Source organism: Pristiophorus japonicus, chromosome 21 (genome assembly GCF_044704955.1).
Source record: "Pristiophorus japonicus isolate sPriJap1 chromosome 21, sPriJap1.hap1, whole genome shotgun sequence".
Taxonomy (NCBI): domain Eukaryota; kingdom Metazoa; phylum Chordata; class Chondrichthyes; family Pristiophoridae; genus Pristiophorus; species Pristiophorus japonicus.
Genome location: NC_091997.1, coordinates 89,906,362 through 89,931,523, shown reverse-complemented (window position 1 = coordinate 89,931,523; position 25,162 = coordinate 89,906,362). Strand labels below are relative to the sequence as shown.

General features: G+C 43.9%; 1 protein-coding gene across 2 annotated transcripts in view; it reads left to right on the top strand.

The window, feature by feature from the left end:
- Positions 1-25,162, top strand: part of vps13c (vacuolar protein sorting 13 homolog C) — a 385,292-nt gene that overhangs the window by 252,563 nt on the left and 107,567 nt on the right. For both annotated transcript variants that reach the window (XM_070865206.1, XM_070865205.1), the window contains 12 exons: positions 87-243; positions 3,267-3,400; positions 7,407-7,576; positions 9,063-9,295; positions 9,938-10,170; positions 11,848-11,940; positions 12,297-12,662; positions 14,565-14,654; positions 16,647-16,802; positions 19,030-19,300; positions 22,305-22,465; positions 24,147-24,268. In XM_070865206.1, the coding sequence (XP_070721307.1) occupies positions 87-243; positions 3,267-3,400; positions 7,407-7,576; positions 9,063-9,295; positions 9,938-10,170; positions 11,848-11,940; positions 12,297-12,662; positions 14,565-14,654; positions 16,647-16,802; positions 19,030-19,300; positions 22,305-22,465; positions 24,147-24,268 (2,186 nt within the window). The remainder of the gene's footprint in view (positions 1-86; positions 244-3,266; positions 3,401-7,406; positions 7,577-9,062; positions 9,296-9,937; positions 10,171-11,847; positions 11,941-12,296; positions 12,663-14,564; positions 14,655-16,646; positions 16,803-19,029; positions 19,301-22,304; positions 22,466-24,146; positions 24,269-25,162) is intronic.

Below are 25,162 nucleotides of genomic sequence, written 5' to 3'. Positions count from 1 at the left end.
AATGGTAGTAAATAGCCTGGAAAACATATAAAAAACAAGTTTAAAATATTGATGCTTAGATTTCTTTTGTCTGTCTTTCTTTGCAGGTTACAGTTAGTCAGGATGATTTGACAATCCTGTTGAAAATCCTGCTGGAAAACCTTGGTGAGGCCACAAGTGACCAGAGTGGTACAGCAGAGCCGAAGAAAGACTCTGACAGAACAAGAGACAAAATCGTTGTCTCTGGAGCCAAACTGTCTGAAGGTACTTAACCATTTTAAAGAAGTTGATACTATTTTTTCCCCTTGAATCAATCGTACGTTCATCAAACTGTAGGCAACATTTTACAATTTTATCTGTCTCGATTACAGCAGATTAAGTGGCTGTGTTTTTATTTCTTGGCTAATCCACATTGATTGCATTGTAAAAGCAGCATTCCATCATGTGGCACAGCACGTTATACATGTCGAGATCCACTGTCTCCTCCCACCGACTTCCTAATAGTCATAGAATCTCAGAAATTTACAGCACGGAAGGAGGCCATTTCGGCCCATTGTGTCCGCGCCGGCCGACCAAGAGCTATCCAGCCTAATCCCACTTTCCAGCTCTTGGGTTACGGCACTTCAAGTGCACATCCAAGTATCTTTCAAATGTGGTGAGGGTTTCTGCCTCTACCACCCTTTCAGGCAGTAAGTTCCTGACCCCCACCACCCTCTAGGTGAAAACATTTCTCCTCAAATTCCCTCTAAACCTTCTACCAATTACTTTAAATCTATGCCCCCTGGTTGTCGACCCCTCTGCTAAGGGAAATAGGCCCTTCCTATCCACTCTATCTAGGCCCCTCATAATTTTATACACCTCAATAAGGTCTCTCCTCTTCCTCCTCTGTTCCAAAGAAAACAAACCCAGCCTATCCATTCTTTCCCTCGCTAAAATTCTCCAGGCAAGGCAGCATCTTCGTAAATCTCCTCTGCACTGGAGAGGGTGCAATCACATCTTTCCTGTAATGTGGTGACCAGGACTGCATGCAGTACTCTAGCTGTGGCCTAACTAGTGTTTTATACAGTTCAACATAACCCCCCCCCCCGCTCTTGTATTCTATGCCTCGGCTAATAAAGGCAAGTATTTTGTATGCCGCCTTAAACATCTTATCTACTTTGCCTGCTACCTTCAGGATGTGTGGACCTGCACTCCAAGGTCCCTTTGTTCCTCTACACTTCAGTGCCCTACCATTTAATGTGTATTCCCTTGCCTTGTTAGCCCTCCCCAAATGCATTACCTCACACTTCTCTGGATTAAATTCCATTTGCCACTGTGCTGCCCACCTGACCAGTACATTGATATTTTCCTGTAGTCTATAGCTTTCTTCTGCATTATCATCCACACAGCCGACTTTAGTATCATCTGCAAACTTCTTAATCATACGTTCAAGTCTAAATCATTGATATATAACCACAAAAAGCAAGGGACCTCGTACTGAGCCCTGCGGAACCCCACTGGAAACATCCTTCCAGTCACATATTGCTAGATCACTCTGGGAAGCACTGAGTGGAGACCAAGGACTCCCAAGAATGCCCTAGAAACCAGCTCAGAGCATTGATGCAGACTTGTCAACAGGCCTTGGGACAGACCTTGCCCTCATAGATATAGTTGATGTGTGAACCCCAAGAAATTTAGGGAAGAGAAAAAGAGGAACACTATGTGTTTAAACATAATGTTTTTTTACAATTGCTTCCTGAAGGTGATGACTCTCTGGGTATGTCCACTGGTATTGACAGCTCATTGGTATCTTGTGTGCGAGTCCATGTGAGGAATTATAGGGAAACCTGATGCTGTCCTTACCTGATGTTTACATATGTCCATCTTCATTAGATAGCAACCAAGAGCTGGAATCTAACTGTAACCCCTCCTTCCCCAGCTCAGTACATTGATTAATTTCCATGCCCCTTCGTTTCCCTGGCTAACATCTGTCTAGACCAAGAGTCTTAGCTGGACCTTCTTGGTCTGTATTCCTCCGTACTAGTCCACAAGGGACAGTTATCTGGTTGGCTATCAAGATGCTGAGTCCACACAGCATTATATCTTTATCATCCAAGGAATTCATTTAAAATCAACACATATAATCATCGTCATAGGCAGACCCTTGAAATGAGGATGACTTGTTTCCACGCCAAAAAAGGATGAGTCCACAGGTGTTTCAATGAAGGACTTAATATTCCAGGTCCTGAACTACATGTTGAAGGATGGAAGATGCCTGTGCGTGGATTTTTTTTAACATGGGGTGGCCGTTGCACACCAGCCACCACACGGGTTTGACGGAGCTTTGTCTTGGTCCACTGGCAAGGATTAACCAAGACGACTGGAGACCAGCTCTGCTGCACGGATCTAGTGTGCGCACACATATCGCAGTGTGGGCTGGCCCGTGCTGCCCCTGAACTCGCGCCTCTCCTGGGCCCCGATTACGTCGCTCCACGATCGCTCGACACTCCTTCGCCCCGACCTGCCCACGCTTCAATCAGCGACCTGGACCTTGAAGCCGTCCAATCCAGTTGTCCTCATCGCTGACGCCTCCCTCCTGCGTGGCGGCCCCGACCTGCGAGAGACCACCAGCGGCAGGCCGGGACCGCAAAAGGAGCAGCGAGCGAAGGCCCTGTGCAGCGTGTGGCCATGCCACTGCAAGGTACAGCACATATAGTAGTCCTACTGTGATTAACAGAAAGAAGCAGAACCTTGCATTTGTTTAGACCCACATCACCTCAAATATTTCAAAGCGCTTTGCATACATTTGAAGTACAGTGGCTGTAACATGGGCCAACACAACAGCCATTTGCACACAGCAAGATCCCACCAATAACAATGAGATGAATGACCAATTTATTTGTTGACGACGGAATGTTGAGGCATTCTTCAAAGAGCACTGCAGGATCCTTACCACACCCCAGAGGAGGCAGATGGGATATCTGTTTAATTTGTCATGGTAAAGAAAGCACCTCTGACAATGCAGCACTCCCTCAATACTCCACTGGTGTATGTGTTTTGATTATACCAGGAGTCTGAACCCATAACCTGACCTGCAGCCAAGAGTGCGGCTGACTGAATCGAGCAACTACAACATTAGGGTGGGGTAAGTGGGACAGTTTCTAGCAATTGTATGAAATGTTCCCTCCTTAAAAGCCTAAAGTTAGATCGGGCTTGTTTGCTTTGATGCAAAACTGACACATGCTTTATTTATCAGGTTTTCACTCGACCTGTCCTTACTGACTGAATTCATTGTATGTCATTTGCAGGCTGTCCACAAGTGAAAGCAGAAGATGTGGCCCCTGTCGAATCCGAGAATAAACCTGAGCCATACGAGACTCTGAAGTTTGACTTCAACTTTGAATCACTTTCAATTGTGCTGTATACTAAAGATCTCAAACAGGTATGTAGGATGTTTGCTTAATTCAGAGTTGTAAATATACAAGTATTTAAAAAAAAAAAAATATGTCCATGTTTATCCAAAGCTGGACAACCAGGAACCCTTTCTGCAGGAAAAGTTGTAATGAGGTGAACAAACATAAACATAGGGAAAACACATTATCCAATTACCTGTCCCTTTTTGCTAAAATCGCAAATTTAGTCTTAAGTTCCATTCTCGGCGATCTGCTCATGCTTGCCGAAAAAGACTGATGCTGGTCTAGAGAGGAATGTTACACTTCAGGCTCTTTCCCAACACTCTTTTACAATAAGCAGTCCCATGTCGCCTATGGATTAAAATTTTCAATCTTTTTGACACAGAACGAATAATTATGCTTTTTAAACATCAAAAGACTACATGGGCTGCCCACTGGGTTCTTGTATCCACTCAGAAATGCGATAAATATCACGCCTATCTGACTTCATCTGGCAGAGCCTTCATTTTAAAATTACATCCTTGTTTGCAAATCCCTCCCTCGATTTGCCCCTCCCTATCTCTGTAACCTCCTCCAACCCTACAACACTCCCAGATCTCTGTAACCTCCTCCAGTCCCTACACCCCTCCCTATCTCTAACCTCCTCCAGCCCTATACCCCTCCCTATCTCTGTAACCACCTCCAGCCCTACAACACTCCCAGATCTCTGTAACCTCCTCCAGCCCAACACCCCTCCCTATCTCTGTAACCTCCTCCAGCCCTACACCCCTCCCTATCCCTGTAACCTCCTCCAGCCCTACACCCCTCCCTATCTCTGTAACCTCCTCCAGCCCTACACCCCTCCCTATCTCTGTAACCTCCTCCAGCCCTACACCCCTTCCTATCTCTGTAACCTCCTCCAGACCTACACCCCTCCCTATCTCTGTAACATCCTCCAGCCCCTACACCCCTCCCTATCACTGTAACCTCCTCCAGCCCTACAACACTCGCAGATCTCTGTAACCTCCTCCAGCCCTGCAACACTTGCAGATCTCGGTAACCTCCTCCAGCCCTACACCCCTCCCTATCTCCGTAACCTCCTCCAGCCCCTACACCCCTCCCTATCTCTAACGTCCTCCAGCCCCTACACCCCTCCCTATCTGTAACCTCCTCCAACCCTACAACACTCCCAGATCTCTGTAACCTCCTCCAGCCCTACACCCCTCCCTATCTGTAACCTCCTCCAGCCCTACAACACTCCCAGATCTCTGTGCTGCTCTAATTCCGGCCTCTTGCACATCCCCGATTTTAATCCCTCCACCATTGGCGGCCGTGCCTTCAGCTGCCTAGGACCTTAGCTCTGGAATTCCCTCCCTAAACCTCTCTGTTTCTCTACCTCTCTCCTTTTAAGACCCTCCTTAAAAACTAACTCTTTGATCTCACCTGTCCTTTATTGCCCTATGTGACTCGGATTTGATAACGCTCCTGTGAAGCGCTTTGGGACAGTTTTCTACATTAAAGGCACTATATAAATATAAGCTGTTATTCATTTAGACTACAACTGTTACATTTATTTACAAATTGGTAGAATTACTCAAACAGAAAAGACACAGCATATAACTGCTAACGTAATGTTTCACTTGTGCAACTGTTCCAAAAGCAACAGGCTCTAAAATTTTAATTCTGAGAGTGGTGACTTCCGTGGAGCCCCTTTGGGCTACATGTACTGAAAACAGGAAGTCAAAGCAAAGGACTGACAATACAAGTACAACATCTGAAATCCGTAATCCACGGGACTGAGTCCGTGCTGGATTTCCGGTTTTGCCAGATTTAGGATCTTGCTGCAGACCGAATCCGTGCCGGATTTTGGGTTTTACCGGATTTCGGACCTCGCCGCGGACTGAATCCGTGCCAGATTTTGGGTTTTACCAGATTTCGGACCTTGCCGCAGACCGACTCCACACCTGGATTTCGGGTTTTGCCGGATTTCGGGTTTTGCCGGATTTCGGACCTCGTCGCTCGCCGAAATGTCTGGTTTTCAGACAATTCAGGTTTTCGGAAATCCGGATTTGGGACATTGCATCTGTACAAAGATGACCCACATCACCTGCAGTGCTCTGCATCTCCAAACGCAGACTCAAGACAACCGTGATAGTAATCCAATCTAATAGATAGGATACAATCCACTCTTGGCTGTCTGTTGAGTTAATTGTTTATGACACCCGGCCAGGCCATAAACATATGTGCATTAGAATTTCCATTCGTTTGGAAAATCTTTTGATGTTTCAGCCATCAAACATAACTCTTCTCTTCCAGCTGGAAACCTTGTATACTTTTGTAATAAGAACATAAGAAATAGGAGCAGGAGTCGACCATTTGGCCCCTTGAGCCTGCTCCGCCATTAAATACGATCATGGCTGATCTGATCTGAATCGTACTTCAAAGACATGTAGTTTCTGATGCAGTTAACTTGTGAGTATTGGTAATACCATCACAGACTATAAACAGCTATGCTAAGTGTTCCCACGTGGAGAACTAGATGGCTCCAGACCCTTCATAGATTGCTTACCCCAGCAATCAAGACAAAGGGTCTTTTTTTTTAAGTAGTTAGAATCATACAGACCAGAAGGAGGCCATTCAGCCCAATTGTGTCTCTGGCTCTTTGAAGCAGTTTTCCAATTCGCCTCACTCCCTGCTCTTTCCCCACAGTCCTGCAAATGTTTGCTTTTGAAGTATTTATCCAATTTCCTTTCGAAAGATACTATTGAATCTACTTCCACAAACCTTTCAGGCAGTGCATTCCAGATCATCATAATGCACTGCGTGAAAGAAATTCTCCTCCTCTTACCCCCCCCCCCCGGTTCTTTTGCCAGTTATTTTAAATCTGTGTTCTCTGGTTACTGACCATCCTGCCAGTTGAAATCATTAGGTTCCCATGTACGCTATCAAGACCAAGCAAAATTGTATACGCATCAGAAATCATATCGATTACACTATCTAGTTAAGTTGATTAATGCTGACTAAATGGGTAGAAGTGGGTTAATTTCTGAGTGTGTGAATAGAATTTGATGCCACCCAGATGTCCAGTCAGAGTGGAATGGTAAGCATTTGAAAAATTACAGTAGAGAACCCAAAAATAAATAGAAAAGACAATGATGATGCCGCCAGCAGCAAGCAGTGCTGGGCAGTTTTATTATCTTACTTTGGCAGTCTACAGGCTCTCACTGAGCACTCTTTTTATTAAAAAAAATACTTTGGGTCAAACCCTTCAAAGGATTTGTGCATTCTAAATACTGTGCATTAAAATTTGAAGGTGTAATTGTTTGCTATGTTGCACACTGCATTTACAGAAATTGAAAATATTATTGTCAAATTCAATACCTTAAGGACAGTACTTTAGTGCAGTGCTGTTGGAGATGCTGGCTTTCAGCAGAGACGTTCAATTAAGGCCCTGTCTTCTCCCTCGGGTGAACGCGAAGGACTCTAGGGCCTTATTCGAAGAAGAGCAGGAACCTTCTCCCTGGTGTCCAGGCCCATATTTATCCCTCAACCAGCTCCTAAAGCAGATGGTCTGGTCATTTATTTTATTGCTGTTTGTGGCAGCTTGCTGTGCGCAAATTGGCTGCTGCATTTCCTACATTACAACAGTGATTGCACTTTAAAAGTAATTCATTGGCTGTAAACCACTTTGGGACATCCTGAGGTTGTGAAAGGCGCTATATAGTTGCAAGTCTTTAAGAGTCGAAATCGCTAATCTAAGGATATCAATTATTTAATTTTAGTTCCCACTTAAAACTTTATGATTCAATCTAATTTGTGTAATAACTTGAGGATTCCACTTTCTCCCATTGTATATCGTTCTTATGCAGCTTATGTTTTTGTGTAGATGGAGGCCCACCATGTAATGTGTTATTTCCACGCAGTGATAGTGATATTTGAACTTTTCAGTGTACACATTTAAACGTTTCACTTTCTCTGTGGATGCTTTATTGAGACGGATACTCCAAACACGCTTGTTGAATGTTTTTGCTAACGTGTTTATTATGCACATTGAAGCCCACTGGGCTGGTGCAGCGCCTCGAAAGTTCACGACTGGGAGAGTTCAGGCTGCACCTCACCACGGCCTCGGGGATGATGTTCACAGATGGGTCGCTGGAATTTGAGACAAAGCTCACTACATGTACACTGGATGATCTAAGAGAGGGGATCGAAAAAGTTACTCAGAGGTTAGAATGATTTGTCTTTTTTCTCCTTTTGTCTCCTGTTGTGTTACACTCAGCAGTTAGTAACCGAGTGCCATTTCTTACCTCTTGTCATTTAATGTTTTCTATTTGTTGTCAGGTGATAGTGACCTCCGGTCTCTGGCAACTCTTCAACCAGTAGTTCTGTAAATGATCAGTTTACATGGAGTGATGTGCTAAATAATAATATACTCACGAGAATCAGACTACAGGTTAAACCTCTCCTATCCGGCACCACCTCTCGTTCGGCACCATTCCCGGCCACTGGGTGGCGCATGTGCAGAACACGACCGGTCAAAATCCTTCCTTCCCTGCCGACTCCCGCGATTGTGATTATCTATTTTTCTGTTGTTCATCATTTTGTTGCAGATGGCCCCCCTGTGGCATTCCTCGCTGGCGCACTTCCAGCCCCCAGCCAGCCCCGCAACACCGACGCACTCCCGCCACCGGTCTCCGAACATACATTAAAAAATATTTCGGACAGGGTACTCACCAATATAATCTTTCTCCTCGGCTGCCTCCTCCTCGTTGCCTTGCACCTACAGTCCTCGGGCTGGCCGCTCCTCCCCACAGTGCTCCCTCCGGGAGGTCAGGCCAGTGAGACGCATTCTCGGGCTACCTCCCTACACCCCCCCACCCCCCCCCCCCCCCCCCCCCCCAGGCCACTGACCTCCCCTCATCCGGCAAATTTCCTCATTCGGCACAGGCCAAGGGTGCCGGATAAAGGGAGATTCAACCTGTACTGGAATAACTTTATAATTAACAAACATTAAAAACAAACTTTATGTACTGTGGCAATTCAAGAAGGCGGCTCGAGGGCAGTTCGAGATGGGCAATAAATGCTTCCTTTGCCAGCGATGCACATCCTGTGAATGAATTTATTGACCGATTTACTTGTGCTCCTCTGGTGCCCCTTTGGTATTTTTTCCTACCCTCGATACTGAGTGTCCTTGCTCTCGCTCTTCAACGCACTTTCATTCTGTGTGTGTATCTGTCTCTACTGCTTTATATATATATGTCTTTGCTCACTGCTTTCCCCTTTTAAAAACCTTTTATATATTTGTTTCCTTTCTCCTCCTTGTTCTTATCTTTTTTTTTAAATCATTTTTAATTTCTTAAATTTCCTGCAGTAATGTATGCTCCTGTGAGGATGCTCACAGGTTTATTGAGTTGGGAGTGGCTTAGCCAGTCACGTGATGTTCACAAAGCTCAATAAAACCCCAGCCAGTTGGGTTGGGGGATCCACGATGAGGTATGCAGTTGAGCCTGGTGGATGAACTGGTAATGTGTAGTGTGATTGTTAAACCTTTTGTTAATAAACCAACTAGTTCTTAATAGCAATGTGTTGCTATGAATTCTTAAGCAAAGAACCCATGAAGCAAGTGCATTATACCTGGCATCTAATTTCTGAATTATTTTATTGTGGTCTAGAAAGTTTACAAATGACCAGAATGTTTCCCTTCACTTGCAGAATGATTGAGAAAAAACAAAGTTCTGAGGAAAACGTCATGATTGAGTTGCACTACAACCAGACGGAGGATGAGATCTCGGTCATTTCTGTACTGGAGCATTTGTATATCTGTGCCAGTGTGGAGTTCCTGCTAGCTGTGGCAGATTTCTTCATCAAAGCTATGCCTGAAAAGTCAGCTGACAAATCTGCCCCCTTATACCCGAAGCAAACTGGCAAGACCCCTCCCAGCAATGGTTGGTATATCTTTTCTACACATCCCAAGTACAAGTAATTTTATTTTACCACACTAAATTACCAAAAATGTTTATTTCTAAACTTTGAACAAGATTTGAGGTAGCATATTGGACAGTAATACATGATGACTTTAAATTTGTTTATCAGGCCAATCTCATGACTCAAAAATGCTGCAAATTAGAATAAATAACATATTATGCAAACTACTTTTATAGCTTGTTTTTCTCCTGCTGTTACGTAAAAAATCAGAGTTATTTGTCCTCCTTTGTTCATTCAGAATTTGACGCAGTGGATTCCTGTACAAATAGATGTATAGAATCTTTTGTTTCACTATAAGAATGTAGTCAACGGACTAAAGTATAACACGGGACTGCACTGTGCAAACTTTGTGCATTACCCAAATGTATATTTTCGGGGACCCTTGAGTAATGTTCCATGTAAGCTGTGCTTTGTTCTGTATGGCCTGTTTCTTTTAATGTGCGATCCCTTTACATTTCTGTGCATGCACGGTATTTACAATAGAAAAACTAATGAGTGTCCTGCGTGGGACCTTGCAGGTTGCCGCTCGGCCGTGCAGCTCAGAGAGAATATTGCTCTTCAGGTTTTGCAATACGTCTTCACTTTGTTTTATTTTGTTCCAGCCGCAGACACTGCAAGACGAAAGATCAGTTTGAAAGCAATGGTGATGAATCCTGAAGTGGTGTTTGTGGCAAATCTGTCAAAAGCTGATGCCCCTGCACTTGTTGCTTCTTTCCAGTGCGACGTCACGTTAATCTGTGAAAAGCAGTCTCAAAAAATGATTGCCTTTGTCAGTGACCTAAAGGTTCTGGCATGTCCTTTCCTTATGGAGAAGAGAGGGACCAATATAACCACAGTAAGAGCAAGATCTTTTTGAAAATAGCTGCAATGTTGGGCGTTCACGATTGCCATATTAAATAGTATTTTTATACCCGAATAAAAGTCAGTATCAGGAGTGGCCCCTGTTGACTGTTGTGCTTGTTTTGGTGAACCTGTGTAAGGGGAGGGTTTCTAACTCTATCTCTGTCTGCCGCGAGCTGGTAAAATCTGGGAGCATTTAATAAAACGTCTGTTGAGGCCAGGACATGAGCATCTCTTTTGAGATCGTACAGTGCTGAAAAGATTTACAAGGATGATACCAGAACTGTGAGGTTATAACTATCAGGAAAGATTTAACAGTCTGGGGCTCTTTTCTCTAGAAAGAAGGTGCTTGATAGGGTAGATGTAGAGAAGATGTCCACTTGTGGTGGAGTCCAAAACTAGGGCCCATCAATATACGATGGTCACTGATAAATCCAGTAGGAAATTCAGGAGAAACTCCTTTACCCAGAGAGCGGTTAGAATGTGAGACTCACTGCTACATGGAGTGGTTGAGGCGAATACCACAGATGCATTTAAGGGAAAGCTAAATAAGTACATGAAGGAGAAAGGAATAGAATAGGGGGTCGGCCATTTAGGACTGAGATGAGGAGAAACTTCTTCACTCAGAGGGTGGTGAATCTTTGGAATTCTCTACCCCAGAGGGCTGTGGAGGCTCAGTCTTTCAGTATATGCAAGACAGAGATCGATAGATTTTTGGATATTAAGGGAATCAAGGGATATGGGGACAGTGCAGGAAAGTGGAGTTAAGGTAGAAGAATCAGCCATGATCTTATTGAATGACGGAGCAGGCTCAAGAGGCCGAATGGCTTACTCCTGCTCCTGCATAAGAATATAATTGTGTTTAATGCCTAAATGTGTGTAGAATACATATTGAAGAATGAAGATATCCTACAAGGTGGATAATTGCTTTCTATCAATATAGCTGACCAGCAATCTTGGGGCCCAGCAACAAATTGTTAAGAGAAGCTCTTCCACTTGTCTGTTACGACCACCGTTGGTTTTCCTAATGTTTACACTCCATATAGCAGAAGCACAATGCTCTCAGTTCCTGTTCCTGTGCGTACTTCTGTCCACCTGTTCTTTGAGTATTGCCCACCCGTTTAGCTGTTCCCCACAACTGAAATGAATTGAATACGCCAGCAATAGTAGGTTGTATTGAAATTGACTTCAGCTGAAATTAATTACTGAACTGATTCTTGATATACACTATATGTCCGAAATTGTGCCTGTTTCTTAGCTGTACTGAGAATCGTGAAGAAATTGTTTTCAAAATGTAAAGTACTTGTAAGCCATTTAGGAGTGACATTAGGAAGCACTTTTTCACAGAAAGGGTAGTGGAAATCTAAAACACTTTTTTTCCTCCCCCCAAAACTTGTGGTTGCTGGGGCTCAATTGAAATTTTCAAGAGTGAGATCAATAGATTATTGGGCAAGAGTATCCAGGGATATGGAGCAAAGGCAGGTAAGTAGTGTTGAGGTGCAGACCTGCAATAATCTCATTGAATGGCTGAAATGGCCTACGCCTCTTCCTCGGTTCCTGTGCTCTGCATTTCTAATATTACCAACTCTCGGATCTTGTTCTAGCCCTTCTGCAGACTACCCTTAAAATAGCTACCATTCTTACTGTATTGTGTTGTATTTTACATTTCCAGGTGTTGCAGCCTTGCTCCTTGTTCTTGGACTTCTTGGAGCCCTCATCTGGGCCACAAAATATCAGTCTTAAGGTAGAAGAGATAATTGTAAAGGTAAGATAATGCCTGAGTGTTGACCTTGTGTAAATTGCAGTGTTAATGAGTAATTATGAAACCAGTTGAATCATATTTGGGAGGCGTAAATACTCTGAATTGGGACATTCCCTTGTATCACAGGTGTGCGCCTCAGGCACACTGCTGTCTGCAGTTTCCTCCCGTATGGCTGGGATTTAAAATGTATATCTGATCTGTTAATGTACAAGTGGTAATTTAATATATGGCTGGGCTATCTACTTTTTCTCAAGTAAACAATATTTGCAGCAACAATTAAACTTGAACCAGTGACTGATTAGTTTTACTGTTGATCTGTGCAAAGCCTTGTAAATGGAATGTTTTTCTTTTGCTGAAAGGTTTCCCCAATTATTCTAAATACTGTGATGACGATCATGTCTGCAATGACTCCCAAAGTGCAGGAGGTAGAAATGTGGCAAACCGTTGACACGGTGACTGACCTCTGGGCTGTGAAGGACGCTCTCAATTCCAATTACTGGTTTCTCGGAGTTGACATGGCCAGTGAAGCAAGAGAGATTTTTACAGAAGATAAACGTGAAAGAATTGGGGAGTCCTTCAAAATAGATGTTTCATTAATTCAAGTAACTCTTGAATGTGGACTTGGCCATTGCACGATTCCTGTACTTCTAACTGAGTCAAAATTTTCTGGAAGAGTGGAAAATTGGACGTCATTTCTCAGTGTTAATTCAGACATGACCCTCGAGGTAATTTCTTTGATTCTGCTCTTTGATAAGGATCCCTAATGACCTGTATTTTGCGGCCCCCGCGGGTGGTGGATGAAGTGCGAACGTGCCTGTAAGGGCTGCGCAAGTTTTGCGCAAACCTGCGATCTGTCAAGACGCATCCTGGGAAAAGGGCATCCGTGGGCAGAGAGCAAGGCCCGCTTTTACCAGCGGAAGAGTTTAAATGAATATAAAATCATTTTTTCCCCCCAATCTTTTAAACATTAAAAGATCTGTAAAATAAGGTTAGGTTATTTTAGCCCTTTTAGAACATTTAAAGTTATTTTTCAAAAAATTAATTTTTGTTTTAAATATTTAATTAAATGGCATTTTACTTTTCAATGTGTATTATTTATTTATTTGATTTTGTTTTTTTGGTGGTGGTATTCCCATTCATGCTTATGGGGATTCCGTGCGTACTGCGCTGGACCCCTGGAGCGCTGCTCAGCCACACAGCTTAAAGGGAACGTTGGTTGTCATTCGACATTGAATGTCACTACATACCGTTGCATATCAAGATATACCTGCACCTTGCTGCATGCTCCCTCTACAACCTCGGCCAATATTGCATCTTCCAATTAACAAGACCAAAGCTACGTATAAAGAATTTCCATACTATAGTCCTTGTTTCTCTTCCCCTCTGGCTGCTCGCTTAGGTTAAGCACAATGTATATCTCTGTTCTTTTTGACCCTGACCTTTGTTTCAAAGCCCATATACAGTCCATCATCAAGACTCCTGTTTCTTTCTGCAAAATATTGCCCACCTCAGCCCCTCTCTTGCCCACCTCAGCCCCTCTCTTGCCCACTGCCACTAAAACCCACATCCATCCCTTTGTTATCGCTAGACTCCATTTCTTGAAATTTCTCCTTGCTGACTTTCCCAGTTGTCACCCTGCACATACTTCAGTTCATCCAGAACATCATCTGCTTCTGTCCTCTGCCAAACTCAGTCTTGCTCATCTATCACCTTGGTGACCACCACTGGCTCCCCAAGCTGCTTTGCATGGATAAAGCCTTCATGGCCTTGCTACACCCTACCTCTGCAATCTTCATCAGTCCTGCATCCCAGCTCACGCTCTGTACTCTCTGGATCGGCACTGTTGTGTGTTGCCTCTTCCCTCGCTTCCCTGCACTATCAGTGGCAGAGCCTTCAGGTAAAAACTCTGCACTATGGAATTTTCTCCCTAAAACCCCCTCTGCCTGCTTTTTCTCTCTCCATCTTCAGCTTCAAAAGCCACTGCCGTTAATTCTTCTCCGGTTCTTGCTCAGTGCACAATTTCCCGTGTCTTGTGAAGTGCTTTGCGAAGCTTTGTTATGTTAAGGTCACTATATAAATGGAAAAAGTGCATTGTAAGTGCTGTCACTCATGACTCAAACCTGAGTCAGAAGGTTGTGGGTTCAAGTCCCACTCCAGAGACTTGAGCATATAGCAGGCGACCATTCACAGTGCTATACTGAGAGAGTGCTATACTGAGAGAGTGTTACACTGTTGGACAATGCTGTCTTTCGGATGAAATGTCTGCCTTCCCAGGTGGACATAAAAGATCATATGGCACTCGGAGAAGAGCAGGGGAGTTCTCCCCAGTGTCCTGACCAATATAAACAACATCACTAAAACAGATTATCTGGTCATTATTACATTGTTGTTTGTGGGAGCTTGCTGTGTGCAGATTGGCTGCCGCGTTTCCTACATTACAACAGTGACTACACTCAAAGTACTTCATTGGCTGTAAAGCGCTTTGGGAGATCCTGAGGTCGTAAATGCAAGTCTTTTTTTTAAAACTGTTGAATTCCACATCTAGTTGAGGAAGTTTTTCTGGAAAGCAGAGCTGTATGTTTAATGAGTATTTGAAAGCTTCATCAGATTCTGCTGCTTTATTTTAGGTCCTTTATTATAATGAACTGAGTGCGGTGTGGGAACCTCTCTTGGAGCAAGTTGCTGGAGGACAGAAAAGGTGGAGTCTAACGTTTCAGGTATTGAGATATTATGCCCTTTGCCCTTTACCAGGGCGAGGTTATGCACCTGAACTCTATTAAGTTACTGGGTAACTCGTGAAGGGAAGGATTGCTCAATAGAGCATTGCAGCATTGTCACCATGATTCTCGTCAAGTGTACGGGCATCATTTGCCATTGATTGTGAAATCCAAAAGATAGAATGAGATTTGTTCAGCTAAATTTATGTATGTCCCAAAGAGAATTTAAAAAGGAGGAATTAAATAAGCTGGACTAGTCCAATATTACTTTGAGGCATCTATGACATCATTACAGGTTCCTGTATTATGGGCAGAGCTTAGAAATGTAGATTTGTTGAAATGTACAAGTTGAAAGCTCTCTGCAAAGCAGCTAAAGGAATCCAACAGCTCTTTGAAACATAAAACGTGATTTAAACCGAAGCTCCTAAGATGTCCTATTTATAGCATGTTGTCATAGACTTTTAACATCAATTATAAACTGAAAGTTCTCATTGATACTTGAAGTCAGACAGCAAGTGTGGATGTGATTCTCCTATGAAGTGTGACATGCTGCTTGCTGACTTTTCAATAGCATGTTGGGCCTAAATGTAGAATCTCCCTTATCTAGTGTAGGGTGCTGGTTATATTCTTCTCCAGATCTTCATCTCACGCAATTTATTTTGCTTTAAAGTGGAGTTGTGCACCAGTGTTTAGTTTTATCGAAGCCCCCACTGGGTGCCTTGACTTTTGTCCCTTTATTTCGGTGCTAATTGTTCCTGACCCAGCAACAACAACAACTTGTATTTATATAGCACCTTCAACGTAGTAAAATGTCCCAAGGCGCTTTACAGGAGTGTTAGAAGACGAAACAAATAAATTTGACACCGAGCCACAAAAGAAGAAATTACGGCAGGTGAGGTAGGTTTTAAGGAGCGTCTTAAAGGAGGAAAGAGAGGTAGAGAGGCGGAGAGGTTCAGGGAGGGAGTTCCAGAGCTTGGGGCCCAGGCAGCTAAAGGCACGGGCACCAATGGTTGAGTGATTTATAATCCGGGATGCTCAAGAGGACAGAATTGGACCCAATGAGTGACTAGCTTCATGCCCTTCTGGTTTCAAACATTTACAATGGTTGATGGCCAGGAACCTTGGATGCCTCACATCTTGGATCGTGCCAGATTTAATTTTGGATTTGTCAAGGTTGAATTATTATTGGCCCAGAAATCCCGGTCAGCTATTTCCCGCGGGCGATCGAGTAAAAAAAACTTTAAAAATGTTTTTAAAAATGCGCACTTGCCGTATCCTGCTGCACCCACTCGAGTTCCCGGTCCCGGGACGTGTGCAGGCCTGGAGCTGGAGTCATGTGGCTCTGGGCAGCCAATCAGGTGCAGTATATTCTCATTCATAATAATGGGAGCTGTAAATTGGAGTTCCCATTATGATGAATGAGAAACAGCCCCCAAAACTAACACAATCAATAATAAAAAATACATAACATATTTTTATTAATTTAAATTAGTTATATTTTTAATTCCGATTTATAAAAAAAAGTTTTTTAAATTATGGTTTAAAATAAACTTACCGTAGTGGGGAGGGTTTTTTAAACAATAAAATGTGTTTTTATAATTAAATTTTAAAATGTGTTTGTGTATTTTAAAACCCTTACGCCTGTAAAAGTGAGCTATACGCCTGCTTTTATCAGGTGCAAGAGTTTTGAGGACATTTGCTGGGCAAGATATGGGTAAATCCCGCAATCTTGCCCGTGCAAATGTCCTCGCTCCCGAGATAGGATGTCTGTCAAGCTCCAGTTTGACGGATTGGAAAAGCCGGTTTACGGACCCGGTAGGCTTGAATATCTGCCCCATTTACTGAGGCAGTTAATTAATGGGAACATTTTGGATGCATCTGTGTAATTATGGGAATAGTGATTCTAATCTTTCCACTTATGTACAAACTTTGGGCTGAATATTTCTGACCAGTATTCTTTCAAAAAATGTTGTGCATTTATTTTACGTTTAGATGAAAACCAACGTGGGTCTGGATACGCCTCTTGTTCCAGGAGATGATTTCCTTCCAATTCTTGACCCACAGACTTCCATTACCATTTCTTCAAAGGACATAATGAATATCACAGTATCCAAATGCAGCTTGAATGTTCTGAATGTATTAGCCAAGGTAAAATAACTATGCTTAAAAATCTTCTTTTTAGGGATTATTTCACTTTAATTAGCTGTAAAATGTTCAGTTTCAAAGAAAGTTATTCAATTCTGAATTAAAAAAAAAAACTGTTTCTATGTCAATGTACTCTATAATCTTCTCTCAAGTTATTTTCACTCTTTGCATCTTCACCTATTATCCTCTCATTTTAGATTGCCCAAGTTATTGAATATGAATTGACTACTTTACCAACTAACTAGTTGATCCCCGTGGTATTGTACACTGGTAATCAAGGCTACGTTCAGTATTCCGGTCGGGCAGGGTTAGAGGCTGGGGAATAACGGCCCAGGGTGGAAGAAAGGGGACTGAGGTGGGATTGAGGCGGCGGGAGGGAGAGTGCAGAGAATGTTTGGGTGACCACTGGGTTGGGGGGATGGGTGCGGAGGGGAGGGGAACAGTTTGCCAGAGCCTGTTGTCGTGCTCTGCAGAGATGTGCGTGGTGAATTGGCTTAGGGACATTTTCATGCGCAGCTCGGCCAAAACGGAGATCAAGGGGTCTGGGCAGCTACTCATTGGAATAAAGGAGGAACTGCCCATATTGGTGTTAGAGGGGTGGGATGAGTCGGTGAGCAGGGATGATACAGCTGAGGTTCTGCATAGCGGTGGGGTTGGGCGGTGGTGTTCTGGGTGAGGATTGTGCTGATTGGAGGAGCCAGAGGGCAGATGGAGGGCGTGTTGGGAGTCCCTGGCCAAAGACCGCCCTAAGTGGAGGAAGTGTATCCGGGAGGGCGCTGAGCACCTCGAGTCTTGTCACTGAGAGCATGCAGAAAACAAGTGCAGGCAGTGGAAAGAACGTGCGGCAAACCTGCCCCACCCACTCTTGCCCTCAATGACTCTCTGTTCCACCTGTGACAGAGACTGTAATTCCCATATTGGACTGTTCAGCCACCTAAGGACTCATTCCAAGAGTGGAAGCAAGTCTTCCTCGATTCCGAGGGATTGCCTATGATGATATTGATGGGAGGGCATGTGAAGTGAAGTTGTTCCTGATCTCATAAGTGCCAACCCAAGATGTTGGTGGAAGTGGGGGGAGTTGGTGAGTTTGTGAGCTGTGCATGCGACCAAGTTTGACGAAGCTTGAGCCATTGACCATTGGGGGCGGGGGGAGGTGGGGGGGGCGGTGTGGGATGGGCTACAGGGGCAGCAATTGGAGCTCTGCAATCAAAATCTATTTGTGGGGCCTGGAATTGCTGCAGCCCGATGGGAAAGGCAACCCGTGGGATAGCCTTACAGGGTGGCATTGAGTTACACGGGGCCAAGTTAATTACTGAAAGCTTGACGGGTGTTAAAATAGATTTTGTAATGGATGGAGCTTGACATGCAGGTTTGGAACTAAACATGGAAAATGTTGGAAAACACTCTAGATCGGGCAGCGTCTGTGGAGAGAGAAACAAAGTTAACGTTTTGGATTTGCAGAATCTGCATATTTTGCTTTTCCTTTTCTTTATATATAATATATAGAAGTTTTGAATACATTTTGAAATGGAATTATGTAATGCACACAGCTATTGTAATATACAGTGTAATAGATGTTCACCCTTAACCTTTCTGTGTAGTTGGTAAATCTCGCTGTTCCAATGTCCATCACTCTGGGACCTCGGCCATTTGATTATTTTTATTTTTTTGGGGGCTGGGTGTGGGGAGGTGGGGGGTGATAATTTTTGTTCGCCAAAATGTGGGATGCTTGTGCTGGGGTTTACAATGTTTTCTCATTTGAGAACGCAAGTCACTGTCGTGTACTCTCATGCCAGGCATGGGTGGCATGGTTAGCTGCAGAGTAAAGCTCCCGATACTCTACTCCTTCAATCTGCCTCCACTCCAACCCCTGAACAACACCCCTCCCATGCCAGAGTGATACAGTCCCATTTTGCAGCCGCCCATTGCTCACTGCAGACCCCCATCGCCAGCAGTTAAAAGGCACATCAGGCCTATTGGCTCCAATGTCAATCCGTTGAATCTGTATGTTTTCAGTGAACTGATTACTGTTGCCATTTTCAGATGTTTCTCTTGGTGATGTGCTTCCCAGGAACGTTTCCTGTGTTGCAACCGTGACGACATTTCACAAAAGTACGTCATTGTGTGTAAAGCACTTTGGGACATCCTGAGGTTATGAAAGGAGTTCTAGAAATGCACGTCTTTTTTGAATGTGAGAAACATTTGCATGAAATATGTGACTTTCCTACAGGCATTTACAGCAGGGACTGCTTCAACGTTTGATTATTCACTGAAGGACCAAGTTCCATACACCTTAAAAAATGCACTGGGCATCCCTTTGAATGTGCATCACTCTGCAAATCTTCGGGCCGTTGCTTTACCCATTGACCAAGTCCAGAAGCTTCATCAGCTGGATGTAGGGCAGATACTGGAACTTGATTATGTTGCTGTACAACCCAGGAATCGAGGAAAGCTTTCTGTGTTACAAAGACAAGAAAGTAGCCTTTTTACTTTAACAGTCGGTAAGTTGCGTGAATTCTCATGTGAGCGAGCAGAAACATTTTAAGTAGCTTATGAAAAAAATAAAATGCGGAAGTGAATGTGTTTATAGACTGCCAGCAATAATGCATTTGGTTTTCCTGATAAGAATTTTGAACCATTTCCATTTGGTGGCCCATTAGTTTCTAAACCCTCACAACTGAAGTGCAGTGCTGCTGTTAGCATCAACAACTTGAAATTTAACCTGGGTTTTCTGTTTGTAAAAAAGAAAATATGTATTTTCTCACTTCTGAAGTACATTCAAATGTAGAAAAGAGACCAGCTGGTCCATGGAGCCTGTTCCACTCAGTCATGTTGTGACCCTCAATGCTTCCCACTCACGAGCACCCAGGTAATCACCAGGCCAAAGATAAACCCAAAGCCAATTGGGACAATAATATTGGGGAAATTTCTCTCCGACCCCTGATGGCGATTGAAAACGAGTTCCAGGAGATAACCCTGACCAACGGGGTACATCATCCAACGTCCCTCCTCCCTCTTGTACGTTTGCAGCAAATTCACACTTGCTGCAGGAGCCAGCATCTTGTTCCAAAGGTCCATGGCCCTCTGTAAAAGGAAAACCCTCATGACATCCCGGTTAGCTTGCATGCATGTCTCTTCTTTCTCCTCACTTATCGAGTTCAAATAATCCGTCCGCATCGACACAGTCTAGTCCTTTTATCATGTTAAATACCCCCCTTAGGTGGTCCAAACTAGCCCAGAGATCACCTGGACAAGGTGATAGCCCTTCGATTGAACCTTTTCCAGAGCCTTTATATCCCCAGCCATGTGAGGGGACCAGAAGTGATGGTGCTTTTTGTTTTATATTGGATTGTTAATGTTATATATGTGGACTTGTATTTACTCTGTACAGCCACCAGAGGGCTCGTCCCCTGGAGTCCCAAGGGGTCCCATAATCCCTTGGGAGCACAGGTATTTAAGGAGGCTTCACAGGTTGGAGAGGCATTCTGGAGACCTGCAATAAAAGACTAAGGTCACACTTCACTTTGAGCTCACAGTGTTGAGTCTGACTTTCCATACACAACGGTTGTACCTATACATCCCTATACTCTATTTGCTTTTGCTAAAGCCTCTTAAGCACTGCTCAGGAACCTTTTAGAGACTGGTGCACTATAACATTTCCTGTACTGAACCAACACACAAATATGACCCTGCCACAAATTGTATGTTGAGATAATAAACTATCTTGCTACTGAGATGAATTAATATTGGTTACTGGCTTACCCCACATCCTTAGACTGTGTCCCTTGGTTCTGGACTTCCCCAACATCAGGGACATTCTTCGTGCATCTAACCTGTCCAGTCCCGTCAGAATTTTATATGTTTCTATGAGATCCCCTCTCATTCTTCTAAACTCTAGTGAATACAGGCCCAGTCGATCCACTCTCATATGTCAGTCCAGCCATCCCGGGAATCAGTCTGGTGAACTTCCGTTGCACTCCCTCAATAGCAAGAACGTCCTTCCTCAGATTAGGAGACCAAAACTGAACACAATATTCCAGTTGAGGCCTCACCAAGGCCCTGTACAACTGCAGTAAGACTCCCCTGCTCCTGTATTCAAATCCCCTAACTATGAAGGCCAACATACCATTTGTCGTCTTCACCGCCTGCTGTACCTGCATGCCACCTTTTAATGACTGATGTATCATGACACCCAGGTCTCGTTGCACCTCCCCTTTTCCTAATCTGCCGCCATTCAGATAATCTGCCTTCGTGTTTTTGCCACCAAAGTGGATAACCTCTCATTTATCCACATTATACTGCATCTGCCGTGCGCTTGCCCACTCACCTAACCTGTCCAAGTCATCTGCAGCCTCTTAGCGTCCTCCTCACAGCTCACACCGCCACCCAGCTTAGTGTCATCTACAAACTTGGAAATATTACACTCAATTCCTTCATCTAAATCATTAATGTATATTGTAAAGAGCTGGAGTCCCAGCACTGAGCCTTGCGGCACTCCACTAGTCACTGCCTGCCATTCTGAAAAGGACCCGTTTATCCCGACTCTCTGCTTCCTGTCTGCCAACCAGTTCTCTATCCACGTCAGTACATTACCCCCAATACCATGTGCTTTAATTTTGCACACCAATCTCTTGTGTGGGACCTTGTCAAAAGCCTTTTGAAAGTCCAAATACACCATATCCACTGGCTCTCCCTTGTCCGCTCTACTAGTTACATCCTCAAAAAATTCCAGAAGATTTGTCAAGCATGACTGATCCGGTCACTGCTTTCCAAATGCGCTGCTATTTCATCTTTAATAATTGATTCTAACATTTTCCTCACTACCGATGTCAGGCTAACCGGTCTATAATTACACGTTTTCTCTCTCCTGTCTTATAAAGTGGTGTTACATTAGCTACCCTCCAGTCCATAGGAACTGATCCCGAGTCGATAGACTATTGGAAAATGTTCACCAATGCATCCACTATTTCTAGGGCCACTTCCTTAAGTACTCTGGGATGCAGACTATCAGGCCCTGGGGATTTATCGGCCTTCAATCCCATCAATTTCCCTAACACAATTTCCTGCCTAATAAGGATTTCCTTTAGTTCCTCCTTCCCTCTAGACCCTCGGTCCCCTCGTATTTCCGGAAGGTTTATTTGTGTCTTCCTTCGTGAAGACAGAACCAAAGTATTTGTTCAACTGGTCGGTCATTTCTTTGTTCCCTTGAATCTGACTGCAAGGGACCTATGTTTGTCTTCACTAATCCTTTTTCTCTTAGTAAACAGTATTTAAAAAGCTGATCTTTAAGTTTAACTATTAAAAGACTAATTGTGTTGCATTGGTTGAATAATTCTGAAATGCATCATGTCACAAATTTGTCAGGTGAATAAAGAATTGTTTGTTTAATGACGGTTCTATATTAACCCTCCCCAAACTGTACATAAATGTAGCAATGCTTTGCTGAAAAGTAGCACAATTGTGTTTGGTTTTTTAAAAAAAAGAAAATCAATTTTATTTCATCAGTGCCACATGATTATACAGAAGTAGCAAATATTCCCATTGCAAAGCCAGGTCGACGGCTGTATAATGTCCTCCACCCTGGTAGTGAGCATTCGGTGTCGCTTTTAGTCCAGATAGATGTCGTAGAAGGTGATAAAAGGATCATCATCCGATCCCCTCTCCAGGTAATACAGCTTTTCTGCAGTTTATTTATTGTTGCTTTCTGCAAGTAATAACAGTGATACTGACTACTGGATTGTGTTTAAAAAATGCAACTGTTTCAGTAACCTGCTTTGTCCAGTCATGGCCGCACTGGGAGGTGGATCTGTAGCAAAAGGGACGGTGTGCAGAATGGGAGGCTGACCTCTCCGTACTATGGTGAGGGATACGGACAAGGGATCATTCTCCTGCTGGGCATTCCCCCGGCTCATTTTTGGACGAGTTGCGCTGTTTATTACAGCAATTGTGCAGAGTTCTGGTATCTGCTTTCCACTTGGTAAGAGCTCAAGAGCCCTGCACTTGTCCTGCAGGAATCGAATACGGCCAGCGTGATCTCCTGGACTAGTTTCGGTTCCTGGATGGGTCGGAGAGGAATTTTCCCCGATTTTTTTTTTTTTTTCCCCCAATTGGCCTAGGTTTTTAATCTGGTTGTTGCCTCTCCCAGGAGATCACATGGCTCCGGTTGGGGTAGAGTTTAGAATGTTTCAGTATAAGGGGTGTCGCAGTTGTGTGGGGCGGACTGGTTGGGCTGGGTGCTCTTTACCTTTCTGCCATTGTTCATTGTTCATAGGTTTATATGTAACCTTCAGGACTGCTGATCGAGGACCGTGCGGCTCTTTGTCGGTCGGCACGGACACGATGGGCCAAGATGGCCTCCTTCTGCGCTGTAAATTTCTATGTTTCTATGTTGTCTGTCGTCGAACTCGTGACTATCCTCTAGTGTGAGGGCGGTAAGCAGGTGACGCCACGATTATCTGCTTGACAAGGATAGTTAGAACAAAGTCAACCTTCAGTGTGTGTCTCAGTAATCTGATACTTGGACTAGACAAGGGCACTATGGATGATGGACTGGCCTGGCTCACTAACAGAACCTGGAATGATGGATCTGTTGCTGGGGCTGCAATTCTGATTCAGATCCAGTTAACCCTGCATGGTATTGCCTGCAAAGGATAAGCCCTGGGAAGCACACCAGTTTTCTGCACTGATGAGTTTTAACTGGTTAAAGCCCAGCCATACCCCTGACAACTCCAGTGGATCCTGTGATATCTTCTGTATGACGTCACAAACACACAGGCTTTAAGATGGCTGATAACTTCAAGAACCTGTCAGGTGACCTGTTCCTCCTTCAATTGTTGTAAACAGCAATGGCTGCATTACCTCAGTAGTCCACTGGGTGGAACTAGATATTACAGATCCCTAACCCTTGGCCCTGCTAACTTTAGTTTTCAGGGCCTATGTAACTGGGATGTGTCTCTAGCAGCATTGATAGAGGGCTGAGGAAACAATCTAAAATTAATCAGCTTTAATATTATTGATCCGAACATGTTGTTTTGTGAAAACATTGTTGATTGGTAATGTATAGCCTGGACTTTTGAACCTTTGTGGGGGTATGACTGATTTAAGTGTTATAAGGTGCAAGGTTGTTTAAATGCTGATCATATTCATATGCTTATAGGTTTTTGATCGTCCTATCTCGGGGTATTAAAACAGAGTTTTATGTGCCATCTTGGGGGTTAAGCAAATTAAATCTATCGCAATTTGTTAATGAAGGCATTCTAGTGAAACATCTGAAATTAGACAAAGTGCAGTTCGAGATGGTGTTTATAAATGATAGGAAACCTTAGTGTGTTTTTTTCCCGTGTCTAGATCAAGAACCACTTCTCCGTCTCCTTTATAGTCTACAAGTTTGTTCCAGGTGGCCGGTTATTGGAGCCTATCGGTATTGCTAATCCTGAAGAGGAGTTCCATGTGCCTTTAGATTCCTACAGGTAGGAAACTAATGAAACATCAGCTTACGTTGGTCATGTTATCCGGAGCGGGGAGGTGAGGCAGCTGTGACTGGGGCAGGATGACAGGCTGGGGTCATGTGACTTGGACTTGACAACTTATCCGCACCAAGTGCTGCCAGACCCCAGAATCATCATCAACATATCCCATCTCCAAAACAAAACAATATTGGGCTACAAATTGCCATTTTAGTGTATCGCACAGTTGATGCAAAACTGTGACTGCAATAGTGTCAGCTGTTGCTCAGTGGGTAGCACACTCTCCTCCAAGTCAGAAGGTTGTGGGTTCAAGTCCCACTCTAGCAACTTGAGCCCATATATCTAGGCTGACACTCCAGTGCAGTGCTGAGGGAGCGCTGCACTGTCGAAGGGGCTGCCTTTTGGATGAGACATTAAACCGAGGCCCCATCTGCCCTTGCAGGTGGACGTAAAAGATCCCATGGCACTACTTCGAAGAAGAGCAGGGGAGTTATCTCCCCGGTCTCCTGGCCAATATCTATCCCTCAATCAACATAACAAAAACAGATTATCTGGTCATTATCACATTGCTGTTGTCATAGAGTCATAGAAATTTACAGCACATATTTACATTTCAGCCTACCGTGTCCACGCTGGCCAACCAAGAGCTATCCAGCCTAATCACACTTTCCAGCTCTTGGTCTGTAGCCCTGTACGTTATGGCACTTTAAGTGCACATCCAAGTACTTTTTAAATGTGGGCAGGCTTTGTGCCTCTACCACTCTTTCAGGCAGTGAGTTCCAGACCCCCACCATCCTGTGGGTAAACAAATTTTCCCTCTCATCATCTCTCTACTTCCTCGCAATTACTTTAAATCTGTGCCCCCTGGTTCCTATCCACTCTATCCAGGCCCCTCAT